Source organism: Wyeomyia smithii, chromosome 1, assembly GCF_029784165.1.
Source record: "Wyeomyia smithii strain HCP4-BCI-WySm-NY-G18 chromosome 1, ASM2978416v1, whole genome shotgun sequence".
Lineage (NCBI taxonomy): Eukaryota > Metazoa > Arthropoda > Insecta > Diptera > Culicidae > Wyeomyia > Wyeomyia smithii.
In genome coordinates, this window is record NC_073694.1 from 111,255,016 (window position 1) to 111,273,080 (window position 18,065).

Consider the following 18,065-nt stretch of genomic DNA (forward strand, 5'->3'; position numbering starts at 1 on the left):
AGTAGCCGAGGTGACAAACTAAGCAGCTGAGTACCGAAATTCTGTTCATGCTGATTGTTTGGATCGACTTTAATTTATTTCTGTAAAGTCGAATTGATCATCTTTGTTAAGGCGTTCTAACAGAACAAAGCGGTTTGTTGCTCATAATCGGTTGTGCTGATCGCAGCTTTTTGCTGCCCCAACAGTGAGAGGGATTAGGTAAATAATAAAGTAAATTTTTGACCGCGACAGAATTTGATTGCTAGGATTCAGCACAGATTGCTTGTGTTATTGCCAAAGAACTATTGACCTTCAATTACTTGTTCATTTGCCTTGAGAAAGGCCTTTTGCTATTCAAAATCAAATCTGTAAAAGCTGTTTTCGCATTCAGTTGTTCAGTTCAATGTTGTTGCCAAGATAAAGCAAAACTTTATTGCGGGAAGAAGGCCGAACCTCTCAACTGGGAAATCGATATGTGCTGTAATTTGTTTACTGGCGCAATCCACTGCTGCTCCTTCGCAATTCACTACGCTGCGGCTAACTAGTTATACTATTCTGTCGACCTTTTTAGGGTAAGGCAGCAAGCGACCAATCAGATGACGTAATTTTCGTTTCAACAAGGCTCAACAATATTCAATAGTACAATAGTTCGCATAATCAATCAACACTTTTCTGCATTTGGGTGGATGCGTGTGTAATTTTCCAATCAATTGCTGTAAGAATGAAGGAAATCGGTTAAAAACAAACCGATTTATAAGCATTTAAAAAGGGACAATTTTCGTCCCCTTTTCGTTAATAGTTCTCCTATTTACATTCCTATATGGTAGGCTATAAAAACGTAGTTCTACGTCAAAAAACTCAGCAGTTTGGGTGCTATTGCATCGATAGCTAAAGTGAACAGAAGGCTATACATCGATATAATTGAATTTTATTTATTTATATTTTTCTATTCTATATCTATATATATTTACTAGCTGATACTCGGCCCGCGCCTCTTAGTTTGTGACGACAATTATGTATCTATGGAATGAAAGCGAGTAAAGGCGCTATATCCTTGGTTTCTAAACCCGGACATAAGGAGGAAATACCTGTGTTCCATCCCAGGAGATTGGTCAACAAAGGAGTGTACTTTCTTAGCTTTGTCACTCCCAACGAATTATATTACTTCTTACATACGGATCGGTTGGTACGGATTGTCCCCGTTCTTAGATTATATTGTATAATATTGCGCTACACAGTAGGCCTGGCCGTTAACAAGAAAAATGTATGGAAACCATTTTTTAAAATGGTGGATATCATTTTCCAGGATCCTTTCAAGTACTGGCTGTGTTAGTGTAGACTAGACTAGACTAGGCTAGACAATTATGTATCTCTGGAATGAGCCATAATTTCAAATATATATTACCATGCAATAAAAAAACGCATAAGTTCACAATTGTTCACAAGCACATAAAAAAACATTAAAAACCAAACCAGCATGTAATAGAAACCATTATGTATTTTCATTTGTAACAGAATTAGTTGTAAATTTTTCTGTAAATTTTTTTGTTTAGCCAGGGATTCAAGATAACACTGGTCAACACAGGTGCACTCCAAAAGCTCAAACCGGAAAAAATGAAAAATTGCTATTCAATCATACCTGTGAATTGGTGTCCAGGTTTTCAGAGGCTTAGATGAGTTTCTTCGTAAACATAATGTTAAAGCAACGAACCCGGCGAGCAATTGGTAATGGCTAGGGGCACCAAAATTCTTAAGAATGGTTGAACAGCTATAAACGTTCATTTTTTTCCGGATTGAGCCTTTGGAATACCCTTTTTTTTCATTTTGTCGGTCAGCGTAATTTAAGAAGTGTTTTTGTTTTATAAACAAAACGGAAATCCGTTCATTTTGATAACAACCTACACCTGTTTATGTTGGGTGGTAAAGGACCGTTCCTAAACCACGTCGTCATATTATGATCACTTTTTATACCCCCCTTACTCCCCCATGGTCTTTCGTGGTATTTTGGACAAGCCCCCCCCCCCCCCTTGCAACTTTAACCACGTGGTCTTTTCATTTGTCAAGTGCCAAAAATTCGGTTACATTTTTTACATTCTATATTTCTAAAATGCAAAAGCAATGGCAAACAATAAATTTCAAGTCAATGGCAACAATAAAATATAAGTCAGGAAAGAAAACCACTTGGTCATTTCGTTGACCCCGTTGACGTTATCCAGAAACCGGAAATCGCAATCTTGGATTTGGCATCTAGAGTCGATTTCCGACCTCTGGGTATCATGGGTCATTTTCAAAAAACGGATATCGCCATTTTGAATTTTAAAAATGGCCTGGATTTGATTTTCGATGGATATCATAGCGATTCCGGAATGATTATTTTTGGCTGTTTTCCCTCAATTCGACATCACAATTCGCGATTTTAGGTTGCCAGTTAGGATTGAAAATTATCTTCGGGGGTCGATTTCTGGCATATGTGCATCATTCCGATTACGGAAACACCCATTTCATGTGGTATTTGGTGATTTGTGGAAACCGGAATCCACCATATTGGATTTCAAAAGAGTGTCTTGAGTTGAATTGTGGTCTCTAAGCATCGTTTCGATTCTAGAAATACCCATATTGGGTGGTGTTTGGTCTGTTGGGTCGATGCTCGGCCGCTGGCTATTATTTTGATTCCAAAAATAACCTTACTGCGTGGTATTTGATCATTTTCGGTAACCGGAAGTCGCCATCTTGTATTTATAAATACCGTCTGGATTTGAATTCCGGTCTCTGGACATGATCTTGGTTATGGAATCACAATTCATAGCATCCTCGAATTTCACAATGGCGCCTGTGAACGATTTTGTGGGTAGTCCTGTGCGCCGCCACGCCGCGCCGCCGCTGATGATTTTGAGTCGGCACGCCGCCGAGGAAATTTTCATCGCGTCGATTGTCATTTCTTTGCTGGTTGTTAGATTGTTTGTTTACTTGATTCCTACCCATTCTTATTTCTTTTTTTTTTTGACATCCTGTCAACCCGGATGAACATATTTTTATTTATTTATGTTGAATTAAAAAACCGAAGATGAGAGTGTACACATTACACGCAATATTTTAGAAGTGGTAATTAATGTCACGCCGGTACACGCCGCCGCCATCGCCGCCCATAAATACCAACGGCGTCACACCGGCGCCGATCGCCGCCGAGGTGAAATGTTTTCTGCGCCGCTGCCGCCGATGATATGGTCAGCGCACAGGTCTACTTGTGGGGTGATATTTGGTCATTCTCGGAAACCGGAAGTCACCATCTTTGATTTCAAAATAGTTTCTAGAGTTGCTTCCAGGTCTCTGGACGTTATCTCGATTCCAAAAGTACCCCCCTGGGTATCATTTTTGCCTTTCTTCTAAAAAGCTATAGCAATCACTTGCAAAACCGAAGATATAAAAGTGCTCCAAAGGGCCGAATGGCAGATATCACTCCACGAGCTGAGCATTTTCTGTATGTGTGTGTGTGTGTGTGTATGTGTGTGTGTATGTGTATGTGTGTGTATGTGCAGATTTTTATTCTCACTCACTTTTCTCAGAGATGGCTGGACCGATTTTCATGAAATTAATTGCAAATGAAAGGTATTGTTGTCCCATAAGACACTATTTGATTTTATTGTAATCGTATTTTTAGTTTAGAAGTTATGTATCAAAATGTAAAAATTATGAAATATCATTATCTCGAAAACCGATTTGAACAAAATTGGTTTTAACCTTCATTGTACCCTTGTGTGAAAAACCACACAAATGAATTTTGTTTCGATTTTTTATCGAAAACTACTCGATCGATTTTGACGAAATTTCTTGACAATTCCTAAAACATTAATCTTACACAAAATATATATTTTCCAAGGGAAAAATATTTTTGGTTGATGAGATATTTAAAAACGTTGTTTACCCTGGTGTGTGGATTTCCACACATACAACATTCGAATTTATTTTGGACAAGAAATAACCTAATTTTGCCCCAAACATATTTTTTTCATTAAGTGCTTTCATACCTGAAGCTATAGGTACCAATTAATCCTGTTTCTAAAATCGAAAAAGTTGTGTATGTGTGCGGAAGTATTTGTATGTGTGTTTATTTTCATTCTTACGACCAATATATCTCGATTTTCTCAGCACCGGCTGAACCGATTCGATTGTTCTTAGTCGCGTTTGAAAGAGCTTAAAGTCTAGTAAGTTGATGGTAAATATCGTTTTGATCCGAAGGTTCATTCAAAAATGACGTAACAAAATGTGATCAGTTTATATTTAGTTTTTAGGAATGTATATAGGTGCATTCTTGTAATTCGCAACATGAATATATAAATCAAAAGGCTACGTGGGACATGTGTAAAAATATGTGTTTATTTGTTTCATCCCAGTGTGAGAATTTTCACACATATGGGTTACGAATACTCTAATGCAAAAAGTACCTATTTAGTGTTTGCACAGCTTGGTTGAGCAGTGTTTAACATTTACACAGTTTTATGTCTACTGCAAGACAAGTGTACTCGCACTTTTAGGTATATTGAAATAAATTTAGAATGGATCTCCCGAGATAGTCTAACAAGCCAGTCGTCGTGGGTTCGGCTCGGCTCTCGGCTCGGGATAAACTGTTAGTGTTTGTAGGATCGTAGCGCTAGCTCCGCAATTGTCCTTTACACTAAGCAGTTGACTGCGAAGTCTGTGTATAATAAACAAAACGTCGAGTTCCGAATCGGAATTTAGCACCAAGGTTTTGCTTACTTTGCTTAGCATGGATTTCAGAATATTCTTACGAGCATTCCTAGCACCGAATTGCTACATTTGGTCAAACCGATGTTAGGATTTTTTTTGTTCAATTGCTATCATAGCATGTTTAATTGGTCATATCATGTAAAAACGTTTTGTTTCGTTACTTTTGCATGAACCATCGGATCAAACAGATGAGATAATCTATTTTTCAAGATTGTTTTTGTACACTACGCATAATATCATTCAATTAGTTACCTCCAAGATACTGCAATGTACTAGGCGTTTCCACAAGTTTTTTTTTTATTCAACATATCTTTCGAAATTATCATTTGATTTTAAGTATATTTTTGAATAAAAATCTACCCTCCAAATCCCAATAAACGCATCTAGCACCGGTTGGTTTATCAGTTCCTATATAAGCTGACCACATTTTGTTACGTCATTTCTGAATGAACCTTCGGATCAAAACGATATTTACCATTAAATAACTAGACTTTAAGCTCTTTCAAACGCGACTAAGAACAATCGAATCAGTTCAGCCGATGCTGAGAAAATCGAGATATATTGGTCGTAAGAATGAAAATAAACACACATACACATACTTCCGCACACATACACACTCTATCCGATTTTCGAAATATGATTGTTTGGTACCTATAGCTTCAGATATGTGAGCACTAATTGGAAAAAAATATCTTTGGGGCAAAATTAAGTTGTTTCTTGTCCAAAATAAATTGAAAAGTTATATGTGTGGAAAACCACACACCAGGGTAATAACGTAAGTTTTTTTAGGATTCTGTGAAGGTTAAATGAACGGGCTACCTGAAAAACCCTTAACTTTTGAATTTTATAAAGATTGAACATGTGGTTCAGAATTTATGAAAAGAAACGTGTTCTGAAGACTGTTTAGACGTTTATTTCTGAAGTTCTGAAGACTGTGAGATCACTCATGTTTCTCAGAGATGGCTGGACCGATTCTCATAAAATCAGTGTCAAATGGAAGGTCTAGTTGTCCCATAAGACCCTGTTGATTTCTTTTGCAATCGGACTTTTACTTTGCCTGTTATGTTTAAAAATGTGAAATCCAGCTATGGAAAGGAACATATTCCGAAGACAACTTGGACTCACTCACTTTTCTCAGAGATGGCTGACCCGATTTCCACAAAATTAGTGTCAAATGAAAAGTCTAGCTGCCTCATAACACCCTATTGAATTATATTGTAATCGAACTGTAACTTCGTCCGTAATGTACCGAAATGTGAAAATTACGAAACTTCATTATCTCATAAACTACACAAACGATTTGATCAATATTATTATCAGATGAGCGGGCTAGTTAGGTAACATCCATAAATGACCTAGCTTCTTTAATGTTTTTTTTGACATCCCCCTCCCCCATCGTGGCATTTTGTCAAAAAATCAGGACCCCCCGCTAGATAATTACGTAGATTTCAAACTTACTCTCTCAAACTTACAAATAACAAACTTCATAACAATTTGATATGTGGCTCAAAAGTTATGGAAAGAAAAGAAATTCAAAGACTATTTGAAACTACACCTGCTTTGATCGATACATGTGGCCTCAACATAATTTAAATGTGGTGTCGTACTATTCAAAGGTTCCAAGATCATTGATTCCTTGCGATGTGTTTAAAGTCTGCAAATGCACGACGAATCGGCCATAGGATATGATCAAAGTCAAATAACAAATCGTTTGAAATGATTGGTTTTATCGAAATGACAACATCCTCGACTTTTGGCTTCTGTACATCGCCTTTATTCTGAATAAATTCATATTGGGTAGTATTCGGTCATTTTTAGCAGATTTTCTGGCATCAATCTGACACCGGAAATACCCATATTGGGAGGTATTTAGTTATTTTGGTTGTTTTCCAGAAACTAAAAGTGGTCGTCTGTTAAGGATAGTAAGAGTAATTTATGAACGTGTCACGATCATCCTAATTAACTATAAGTTTCTCTGGCACAGTTTATCTGTGGTGAATATAAATTAAATATCTCTCGTTGCTCTCACTCTCATTCTGATAAAAAATTGATAAATTGTTACGCATCATATCTCATTAAAGTCAGTGTCGATCAAACTAGCTATGTAATCAGTTCTCGACGCAAAATAAATGCCAAGTGGAATAAAGTTGTAGAGAGTTTTCGTAACACGCGCGTTTTTTTTTTTGGATAAGTGAACCAGTCGATAGAGTTCTTAACATTTTGGTCCAGTACGCCCGGATTCAAGGAAACCGCGTGTTAAAAGTGTATCACTGTCCGATATTGTTCACAAGATTCTGAACAATAGGCAAATCTCCATTGTGCTCAGTGATGGAAACGAAACGAATATGAAAAAATCGTCGTTTATTCATCACATGTACACTTCACGAAGTGTACAGGCCGTGACTAAACTTGAATCCATTCAACCCATAATGAAATGATGATATGGTGCATAGGTTTCTGGGAGAAAACAAACACATGACTAGACTACATCAGCTCTGAGAAGCGATTCGATCGTTGTTTTTGTCTCTCCATGGGCCGGTAGTTAGGGGAAGAAAGGATAGCAACAGGAGAATATCATGTCGCCTGAACAGCAGCAGAGGTTGGTGGCGGTGAGAGGGAATGTGTGGGGGAAGGGACTACTTCGGCAGCGGTTGAGTTTAAGCGAAAGTAGGAGGGCATACACTGTCATTTTCTTTCTTTTTCTGACAAAAAATCATATTCATGAGTCGAATGAATAAGGATATAACAAGTTCTGATCCCTCTGTGTAACAGAGACGAATAACTTCATATACCGAGTTGTGCACATTGAGAACCACGTGTTGTGGTGTACACTAATGAATAGAAATATATCGTAAAGAGGAAAGCAAAGAGAGTGCACCAGCACCGATACTTTGTTTTTCGCATACTGACGACGATTTCAACGCATCTTAGGCTTGTTTTATATGTATTCATTAATCGCTAGAGGTGATTTTTTTCCTTCGCTGATTGTGCGTGAACCATTGCTGGGTGCTGAAACGATTGCTGCTGTTGGATACCAATCTGCTGCTGGTGTTAAGGACTGGGTCAGCGGTTGCCACGGTACAAGGAATTGGCCACTATTAAATTGCTGGAGGAGTCGTCGAGAAATTTGCATGTTGTACCGAAAGATTGAGGCTAAGTAAAATGATTTGTCTGTGGTTGGTTCTGAATAGCATGGTCAGACCACCATTGCAAATTTGATTCACGTGGTTGAGCAATTACATATTTTGCATGCATAAAATAAATTGTGGCGTTACAATTACTGTTGTTTTTACTGATTCGAACAAATATTGTGCCCTGAATCTTTCGAAAATTTTCTACTTTGAATCGTCCGGTTTGCTATTGGTGGTCAAGCGTGGTCTATGGGTTGCAAGTTCTGTCAATCCGCGATAATTTATTGATATTTTTGCGCGCTGTCTTACTAGTGAGGTAGTGCAGTGAGTGGTTTAGTTTTAAAGTGCAAATTATTATAAATTCACAATGCCAAAGGACGATCTTAGAATTCGGCTCAAACAAGAGCGAACATTGCGGAGTTTGATGGACAACTTTAAATCGTTCATCAGAAACTATACGGAAGAACGCGATCGCAATGCGTTAGAAATGTGGTTAAACAAGTTAGACGAAATATATGACAAGTTTGTGGAGATACGGATGTGTGTAGAAGTACTTACTGATGAGCAAGAAGACAATCAATTTGTGGAAACTGTTCAAACTGAAGAAGAATGGTCATCTCTGCGGACATCAGTCGTTGAAAAGCGAGAAAATGAGAAGGTCAATGTGATATCTGATTTCGAGAACGATTATTATGCATTATTATTAGTGAAGCAATCGCTGATGGCGCTGATGGTACCAGCTGGAGGGAGTAGAGAACCAAGTGTACCCCAACCTCGTCTTTCGTCGGCAGCTGACACTCAGATGAGAGTAAAGCTTCCAGAACTCAAATTGCTCAGTTTTAGTGGTAAGCTACGAGAGTGGATCACTTTCCGAGATTCGTTCACGAGCATGATACATGATAATGAGCACTTTTTTTTTTCTTCATCTATAGTTTATTTGACACGGCACAATATAATGAGCACTTGTCATCGATAAATTCACTTACTTACGAACATCGTTGACGGGTGACGCACTGAGGGACATCGCATCGATTGAACTTACTTCAGCAAATTATATAATCGCTTGGAGTACGCTGCAACCTCGTTACGAAAACAAAAAGTTGATTGCTAAATCCTATTTAGACGCATTGTTCGCAGTGAAACCGATGGAAAGAGAATCCTACGAGCAACTAAATCGGGTGGTAGGGGATTTTGAAACCAATCTGATGATGCTGCAGAAAATCGGTGAAGAGACGGACGGAATGAGTACTATTCTGCAGTATATGGTTTGTCAACGACTTGATTCTCACACTCTCAGGAACTGGGAGAACCATCACAACTCCTTAGAAATTCCTAGTTATAGGGCACTTATGGATTACTTGAAAAATCAATGTATGGTTCTACGCAGCATATCATCTACACAATCCTGCCGCGGCGAAACTCGAAAACCATTTCACCCTGCTACCGTAAGTCATAGTGGTGTTGTACAATCGTCATGTCCATTTTGTGGAGAGCTACCGCATTCGATGTTTAAGTGTAACCGATTCATGAAAATGAAAGTGCCAGATCGAATAGATGCGGTAAAACAGAAATCACTTTGCCTCAATTGCCTTTCACCTGGCCACATGGCAAGATTTTGCACAAAAGGTACGTGTCACACGTGTAGGAGAAATCACCATACCCTCTTGCACTTGGAAAATTCTCAAGCCTCACAGCCAAAGTTAGAACAATTTCCCAGCCTTCAGACGGGAAAGAAACCTTATGCACCAAACCCGCTACCATCACCAAATCAACAAAGGTACCAAGCTCAAGTTCCTTCAGTTTCTAAACAGACGACACATGCAACATCTCTCACAAGCCACACTCACGTCACCAACGCAAGCACTAGCCAACCACACACACACAACGCATCACAGATTCTCCATCTACAAGCCACAGCACTATTTTCACATCAAACATTCGACCAACTCGAAATTCTATGCTGTTATCAACTGCTTTAGTAAACCTCAGTGATGGTCATGGGAACAGAACCGTGGCTCGCGCGCTGCTAGATTCTGGTTCGCAGTTGTGTTTCATGACGGAACATCTCGCAGAAAAACTTAATTTCAAAAAATACTCACTTGGGATGGATAATTTCTGGCAAGGTACCTAAAGAAGTCAACACTAAGTCACAATCGTGGACTTGTTGTTTTTACTGATTCGAACAAATATTGTGCCCTGAATCTTTCGAAAATTTTCTACTTTGAATCGTCCGGTTTGCTATTGGTGGTCAAGCGTGGTCTATGGGTTGCAAGTTCTGTCAATCCGCGATAATTTATTGATATTTTTGCGCGCTGTCTTACTAGTGAGGTATTGCAGTGAGTGGTTTAGTTTTAAAGTGCAAATTATTATAAATTCACAATGCCAAAGGACGATCTTAGAATTCGGCTCAAACAAGAGCGAACATTGCGGAGTTTGATGGACAACTTTAAATCGTTCATCAGAAACTATACGGAAGAACGCGATCGCAATGCGTTAGAAATGTGGTTAAACAAGTTAGACGAAATATATGACAAGTTTGTGGAGATACGGATGTGTGTAGAAGTACTTACTGATGAGCAAGAAGACAATCAATTTGTGGAAACTGTTCAAACTGAAGAAGAATGGTCATCTCTGCGGACATCAGTCGTTGAAAAGCGAGAAAATGAGAAGGTCAATGTGATATCTGATTTCGAGAACGATTATTATGCATTATTATTAGTGAAGCAATCGCTGATGGCGCTGATGGTACCAGCTGGAGGGAGTAGAGAACCAAGTGTACCCCAACCTCGTCTTTCGTCGGCAGCTGACACTCAGATGAGAGTAAAGCTTCCAGAACTCAAATTGCTCAGTTTTAGTGGTAAGCTACGAGAGTGGATCACTTTCCGAGATTCGTTCACGAGCATGATACATGATAATGAGCACTTTTTTTTTTCTTCATCTATAGTTTATTTGACACGGCACAATATAATGAGCACTTGTCATCGATAAATTCACTTACTTACGAACATCGTTGACGGGTGACGCACTGAGGGACATCGCATCGATTGAACTTACTTCAGCAAATTATATAATCGCTTGGAGTACGCTGCAACCTCGTTACGAAAACAAAAAGTTGATTGCTAAATCCTATTTAGACGCATTGTTCGCAGTGAAACCGATGGAAAGAGAATCCTACGAGCAACTAAATCGGGTGGTAGGGGATTTTGAAACCAATCTGATGATGCTGCAGAAAATCGGTGAAGAGACGGACGGAATGAGTACTATTCTGCAGTATATGGTTTGTCAACGACTTGATTCTCACACTCTCAGGAACTGGGAGAACCATCACAACTCCTTAGAAATTCCTAGTTATAGGGCACTTATGGATTACTTGAAAAATCAATGTATGGTTCTACGCAGCATATCATCTACACAATCCTGCCGCGGCGAAACTCGAAAACCATTTCACCCTGCTACCGTAAGTCATAGTGGTGTTGTACAATCGTCATGTCCATTTTGTGGAGAGCTACCGCATTCGATGTTTAAGTGTAACCGATTCATGAAAATGAAAGTGCCAGATCGAATAGATGCGGTAAAACAGAAATCACTTTGCCTCAATTGCCTTTCACCTGGCCACATGGCAAGATTTTGCACAAAAGGTACGTGTCACACGTGTAGGAGAAATCACCATACCCTCTTGCACTTGGAAAATTCTCAAGCCTCACAGCCAAAGTTAGAACAATTTCCCAGCCTTCAGACGGGAAAGAAACCTTATGCACCAAACCCGCTACCATCACCAAATCAACAAAGGTACCAAGCTCAAGTTCCTTCAGTTTCTAAACAGACGACACATGCAACATCTCTCACAAGCAACACTCACGTCACCAACGCAAGCACTAGCCAACCACACACACACAACGCATCACAGATTCTCCATCTACAAGCCACAGCACTATTTTCACATCAAACATTCGACCAACTCGAAATTCTATGCTGTTATCAACTGCTTTAGTAAACCTCAGTGATGGTCATGGGAACAGAACCGTGGCTCACGCGCTGCTAGATTCTGGTTCGCAGTTGTGTTTCATGACGGAACATCTCGCAGAAAAACTTAATTTCAAAAAATACTCACTTGGGATGGATAATTTCTGGCAAGGTACCTAAAGAAGTCAACACTAAGTCCACGATTGTTGCAGCTTTGTGCACGGAAGAGAGACTAGATGATCTTCTTACGCGCTTTTGAAAGCTAGAAACATGTCAAACAACCAGCACACTTTCACTAGAAGAGACAAGGTGTGAACAAATATTTGATGAAACTACGGTGAGAGACTAGTCAGGAAGATTCGTAGTAACATTACCGAAAAAACCATATTTAATCGATCGTCTGGGCGAATCTCGCTCGATTGCTCTACGGCGATTTCTTTCATTAGAACGTAGATTAAATGCTAATCTAGCATTGAAAAAAGAATATTCATCATTCATCCACAAATACTTAGACCTACGGCATATGACCGAAGTATCAGCCAGCGCAAATGAAATGGAATCGCAACCGTACCCATACTATCTGCTGCATCACGCAGTTATGCGTCCAGACAGCACCACCACAAAACTTCGCGTAATTTTTGATGCCTCGTCCTCTACTGCATCCGGCGTTAGTCTTAACGAAGCGTTGCTAGTTGGTCCGGTAGTGCATGAGGATTTATTTTCTTTAATTCTTCGTTTTCGTCTGCATAAATCTGCCATCGTTGCAGATATTGCAAAAATGTACAGGATGGTCAATGTTGATCCAGCTGATCATCGACTCCAGAGAATTTTATGGAGAGACTCTGCCAATGAGTCAATATTAACGTTCGAACTCACAACCGTGACTTACGGTACTGCATCTGCCCCGTATCTCGCCACCAAGTGCTTGCAACTTTTGGCAGATTTAGGAAACGAACAATATCCTGCAGCCGCGAAAATCCTGTCAAAGGACTTTTACGTCGATGATATGTTGTCTGGAGTGAACAGTGTGAAGAAGGAATTAACATTTACACCGAGTTGAACGAGCTGCTAGGATCTGCGGGTTTCATTCTAAGAAAATGGAGCTCTAATGGCTCGGAGATTTTGGCAGCTATACCCGAAAACCTAAAAGATGACCGTACATCCCTGGAACATGAAGCGACAAAAGCCACAATTAAAACTTTGGGACTTTCATGGGAACCTCGATCGGACCACTTTAGATTCTATGTACCTCAGTGGAATAAATCCACCGAGATCAACAAGCGTATCATCTTGTCCGATTTTGTTCGCCAATTCGATCCTCTTGGATTAGTTGGGCCAGTCGTAGTCCAAGCAAAGATATTTCTCCAGGACCTTTGGAAACAAAAATGTTCCTGGACTGAAATACTTAACGATGAGCTTCAGCACTGGTGGCTAGAATTTCGTCGCAACTTAGCTGGACTTGCTATCCTCAAAGTTTCTCGTTGGCTTAATTTCGGCAACGACGCTATATCAGCCGAAATACATGGGTTTTGTGATGCTTCCGTAAAGGCGTACGGAGCGTGCATCTACCTCCGATGCACTTCGTATGACGGTCAGATTTCTGTCAATTTGATCACTGTAATTAACGAGTAGCACCACTGGATGATGCACGTCTCAAACGTAAAAAAATGACCATTCCTCGTTTGGAGCTAACATCCGCTCTCGTTCTAAGCCGTCTTTACGAAAAGGTCATCAACAGTATCCGCATTCTCGCTCAGCCATTCTTTTGGACAGATTCAACTATTGTTAAGTGCTGGCTTTTGTCGTCCCCATCACGTTGGCAGTTGCAAATAAGGTGTCCGAAATACAACACATCACTAGATCTGGGATCTGGAATCATGTCGTCGGGTCGGAAAACCCCGCTGATGTAATTTCCCGCGGTATGACTCCAGATCAGTTAAAAGGATATTCTGCATGGTGGCATGGGTCAGTCTGGCTGCACAAACCCAGAAGCTCTTGGCCAAACAATGTTAAGCTAGAAGACGTCGTATTCGATCCAACCCTGCTGGAAGAGAAACCAGCCGTAGCTATACCCGTACAGTCACGACCACCTAATGAAATTTTCCATCTACGATCAACATTATTTGCACAGATTCGAATAACAGCCTTGTGTAGAAGGTTCACTCACAACTGTAGAAATCCAGACGGCCGAAAAACTGGTTATTTGGCCTTCGAAGAACGTAAAACGACGTTATTGGAGTTGGTAAAACTTGCTCAAGCTGAAAGCTTTGCCGAAGACATCACCAACCTTTTAACAACTGGCCAGGTTCAAGTATCATCGCGTCTCGCCTCTCTGCATCCAATGCTTGTCAATGGAATCATCGTTGTCGGTGGTCGACTCGAAAATGCTTTAATTTCCTTTGGAAGGAAACACCCAATGATTCTAGACAACGCACACCCACTCACTGTGCTAATAGCAACACACTACCATCGTAATATGTTACATGCTGGACAACAATTACTAGCTGCCAGCATTCGAGAACGATTCTGGCCACTTCGCCTGAGAAACCTTTGCAGAAAGGTGATTCGTAGCAGTGTTTCCTGCTTCCGCGCGAAACCGACAATTCAAGAACAAATAGTGGGTGATCTTCCAGCAGAACGCGTGTGTCCTACCCCACCATTCACTCGAGTGGGGGTGGATTACTGTGGCCCAAAGGCAATACACATGGAGATGGTTTCCGAAGGCAATACACATGGAGATGGTTTCCGATCGAACAACAGACGGATTTATCAGTGCGCTTCGTCGGCTCGTCGAGGACTGCCAAAAATTATAATGAAATTATTAGAGAGAGTTGGATCAACTGCGCAGGCTATTCAACTCACAAGAGCTCGTTCAATCTGTGCCACAAGCTGCTGCAAGTGTAGGCATAAGCTTCAAATTCGCCTAACTTTGGCGGTTTGTGGGAGGCGGGGTTTGTGGGTCACGCCCGAAGAATTCTACACTTTACTTACGAAAATTGAAGCCTGCTTGAACAGTCGACCATTGACGCCGATAAGTAATGATCCTACGGATCTGGAAATCTTTACGCTAGGTCATTTTCTCATTCACCGGCCATTGACGGCCGTTGTGGAACCCTCGTTGCAAAACCTACCAGATAATACTTTGTCTCGATGGCAGCGAGTCCAGCGATATCTTCAGACAATTTGGAAAAAATGGTCTACATCGTATTTGTCTAATCTTCAAAATCGGGTTAAATGGACCAAAGAGCGAAAAAATCTCACCAAAGACATAATGGTTTTGCTCAAGGAGGAAAATCAACCGCCCATGCGATGGCCACTTGGACGAATCGTTGAAGTTCACACAGCAGAAGATGGGAAGGTTCGAGTTGTCAAGGTTAGAACGAAGGATGGCATCTACACAAGAGCCATTTCGAAAATTTGTGTCCTGCCAATTTTGGACAATAATTCTTCTGAAAATCAGCAAGAGGAGGATTAATTCCTTTTCCAACGAGGCGCAGGAGCGTCTTTGCCGATTGCAAAGACGCCTTGCATTACGTTTAGAAAGCGACTTGTATTCAGTGGAGGTTGGGGAACCTCCACACAAAGTTACGTAACTATTCGTGTGTACACTCTGTTCGTTAACAGGTTCAATACCGTGCGTGTAGTCATTCGCCAGGAGACGAGCTGAAAACTTCTGTCCACGCCAAGATTCTCAACCGAAGACGACCTCATCAACATCGCATAACAAATGCAGTATCCACCACGACCACTATGCAGTATAGAATTAATCATCGCGAGGTATTCGAACGTCACGTCAGGCATCGGCGTGAATGGCGCCCGCGGTGGCGAGTAGCCATCGCACCAGAGAGTCATTTTCATGTATTTTTTGATTGTTTAAAAAATCGTCTCTCATCTGATTCCAGAGATCGATCGCGTCAAGGACCTGAGGCTTCAGGTCATTGATTGGATACCCAGCAAACAAATTGGTTCATATAACTTGTACTCAACTCTGTTAAGTGAATTCTTATTTGGCAAAAAATGACCATATAAGATGCATGAAATGCGCCTATGTGTACAAATCTGGAGGCCATATACGTGCGCTGTAAAAACAAAAGTCTTACGATTTTGTATAACTTCGCAGGCTATTTTAAATGGCCTCATTTGAAACTTCAGATTGCATTCTATACGACTTAGAAGAATGACGCGTTTTACAATTTTATATGACACGATAAATTACTTCATATATACCCTGATATTGCGTTTTATAGGATTTAAATTTTATACGATACAAGCAAATTTTATGTTGCATCTTAAGTAATTCTAAACTTGACATGCACATTTGAGCGACTTAGAATTTATATCCTTATACGACTTCTGGTTTGCTGGGTAGAGTCTACATTCAACAACATCATACAGTCCACTAGAATCATCATTTACCATCGGAAGGAGAAACGGCACCAACTATCGATCACGTCGCTGAGAAGAAGTTACCTTCACCGTCTAATTCACATCGCTGGCAGAGCGATGCTGCGAAGTTATGTTTATCAAGATCATATTCAGTTCGTTATCAATGTTTGTCTCACAAATCATATGGATGTAGAAGTTAACATAAATAAACGAGATAGTGATAGAAAATCAATTCACCGGTAGTCGATAAAAATTGAAATGCCGTGCCATTTCAAGGGGGGCGGTAATGTTAAGGATAGTAAGAGTAATTTATGGACGTGGCACGATTATCCTAATTAACGATAAGTTTCTCTGGCACAGTTTATCTGTGGTGAATATAAATCAAATATCTCTCGTTGCTCTCACTCTCATTCTGATAAAAAATTGATTAATTGTTACGCATCATATCTCATTAGAGTCAGTGTCGATCAAACTAGCAATGCAATCAGTTCTCGACGCAAAATAAATGCCAAGTGGAATAAAGTTGTAGAGAGTTTTCGTAACACGCGCGTGTTTTTGGATAAGTGAACCAGTCGATAGAATTCTTAACACGTCTTAAAATTCAAAATGGTGTCCAGGGTCAATGTCTGGTTTCTTTGCATCATCTGAATTACGGAAATATCCATATTGAGTATTATTCGGTCATTTTCGACTGTTTCCTAGAATTTGCCGTTTAGCAATTTAAAATGGTGCCTGACATCAATTGTTAGCTCATTGCATCATTCTGGTTCCAGAGATACTCATATTGGATGGTATTTGGTTATTTTAGGCTGTTTTTCACAAACCGGAAGTCGCCGTCTAGGATTTCAAAATGGTAATAATTTCTGGCCTCTGAGCGTCATTCTGGTTGAAGAAACACCCATATTGGGTGTTATTCGATCATTTTCGGCTGTTTCCCAGGAACCGGAACTCGCCAACCTAGAATCTAAAATGGGAAAAATCCGAAATTTTGCCTGAGGTCGATTATGGAACATATTTGTTACCACTAAAAACATTCACCTACCAAATATGGTTCCATTTAGTTGATTAGTTCACGAGATGTGCAGAAATTTGTGCAGAAACATGTGGTTCCAGAAGAGCGAGGGGCGTCGAACCATTATGGACATATTTGTTACCTCTAAAATCATTCACCTGCCAAATTTGGTCGTATTTTCTACTCAAGGACCAGCTGTGCGAAATTTGTGTTTCATTTGTATGGGACCCCTCCCTCATATAAAAGGGTAGGGTGTCAAACCTTTATGCACATATTTGTTACCTTTAAAAACATTCACCTATCAGATTTGGTTCCATTTAGTTGGTTAGTTCTCGAGATGTGCCGAAATTTGTGTTTCATTTGTGTGGAACCCCTCCTTTACAGAAAAGGAAGGGGCGTTCTAACTATTATGTACATATTTTTTACCCCTTGAAACATCCATATGCCAAATTCGGTTTCAGTTGCTTGGTTTGTTCTTAAGTTGTGCAGAAATTTATGTTTCATTTATATAAGACCACTCCCTTCCAGAAAAGGGAGGGGTCTCAAACTATCATAGGAACCTTTATTTGGTAGTTTTCGATCCTATATGGATCAGAAAGACAGACAGACCGGTTTGCATTTTGATAAGTATAGATTACAACATCAATTTCATAGAACCTAAAGAGTGAATATTAGACTGGGACTCGGTTATATGGGAAAAAAGCGATGGTGTTATTTTTTCGCTCCCATGCACTTTTCGTATTCCTTATGGGTCCCATAACAACTGTGTAACTTTTCAGATCGATCGGTGAAACGCCCGATTTGCGCCCGATTTTTAAAGCTTCCATACGATTTTAAATGGGAAAAAC

At 40.0% G+C, this 18,065-nt stretch overlaps 1 protein-coding gene across 1 annotated transcript; it reads left to right on the forward strand.

The window, feature by feature from the left end:
* Nucleotides 1-13,740: 13,740 nt before the first annotated feature.
* LOC129717084 (uncharacterized) lies at nt 13,741-15,294 on the forward strand. The gene has a single exon (XM_055666926.1). It carries the CDS (start codon nt 13,741-13,743, stop codon nt 15,292-15,294), a length of 1,554 nt encoding a protein of 517 aa, XP_055522901.1.
* Nucleotides 15,295-18,065: the final 2,771 nt, after the last annotated feature.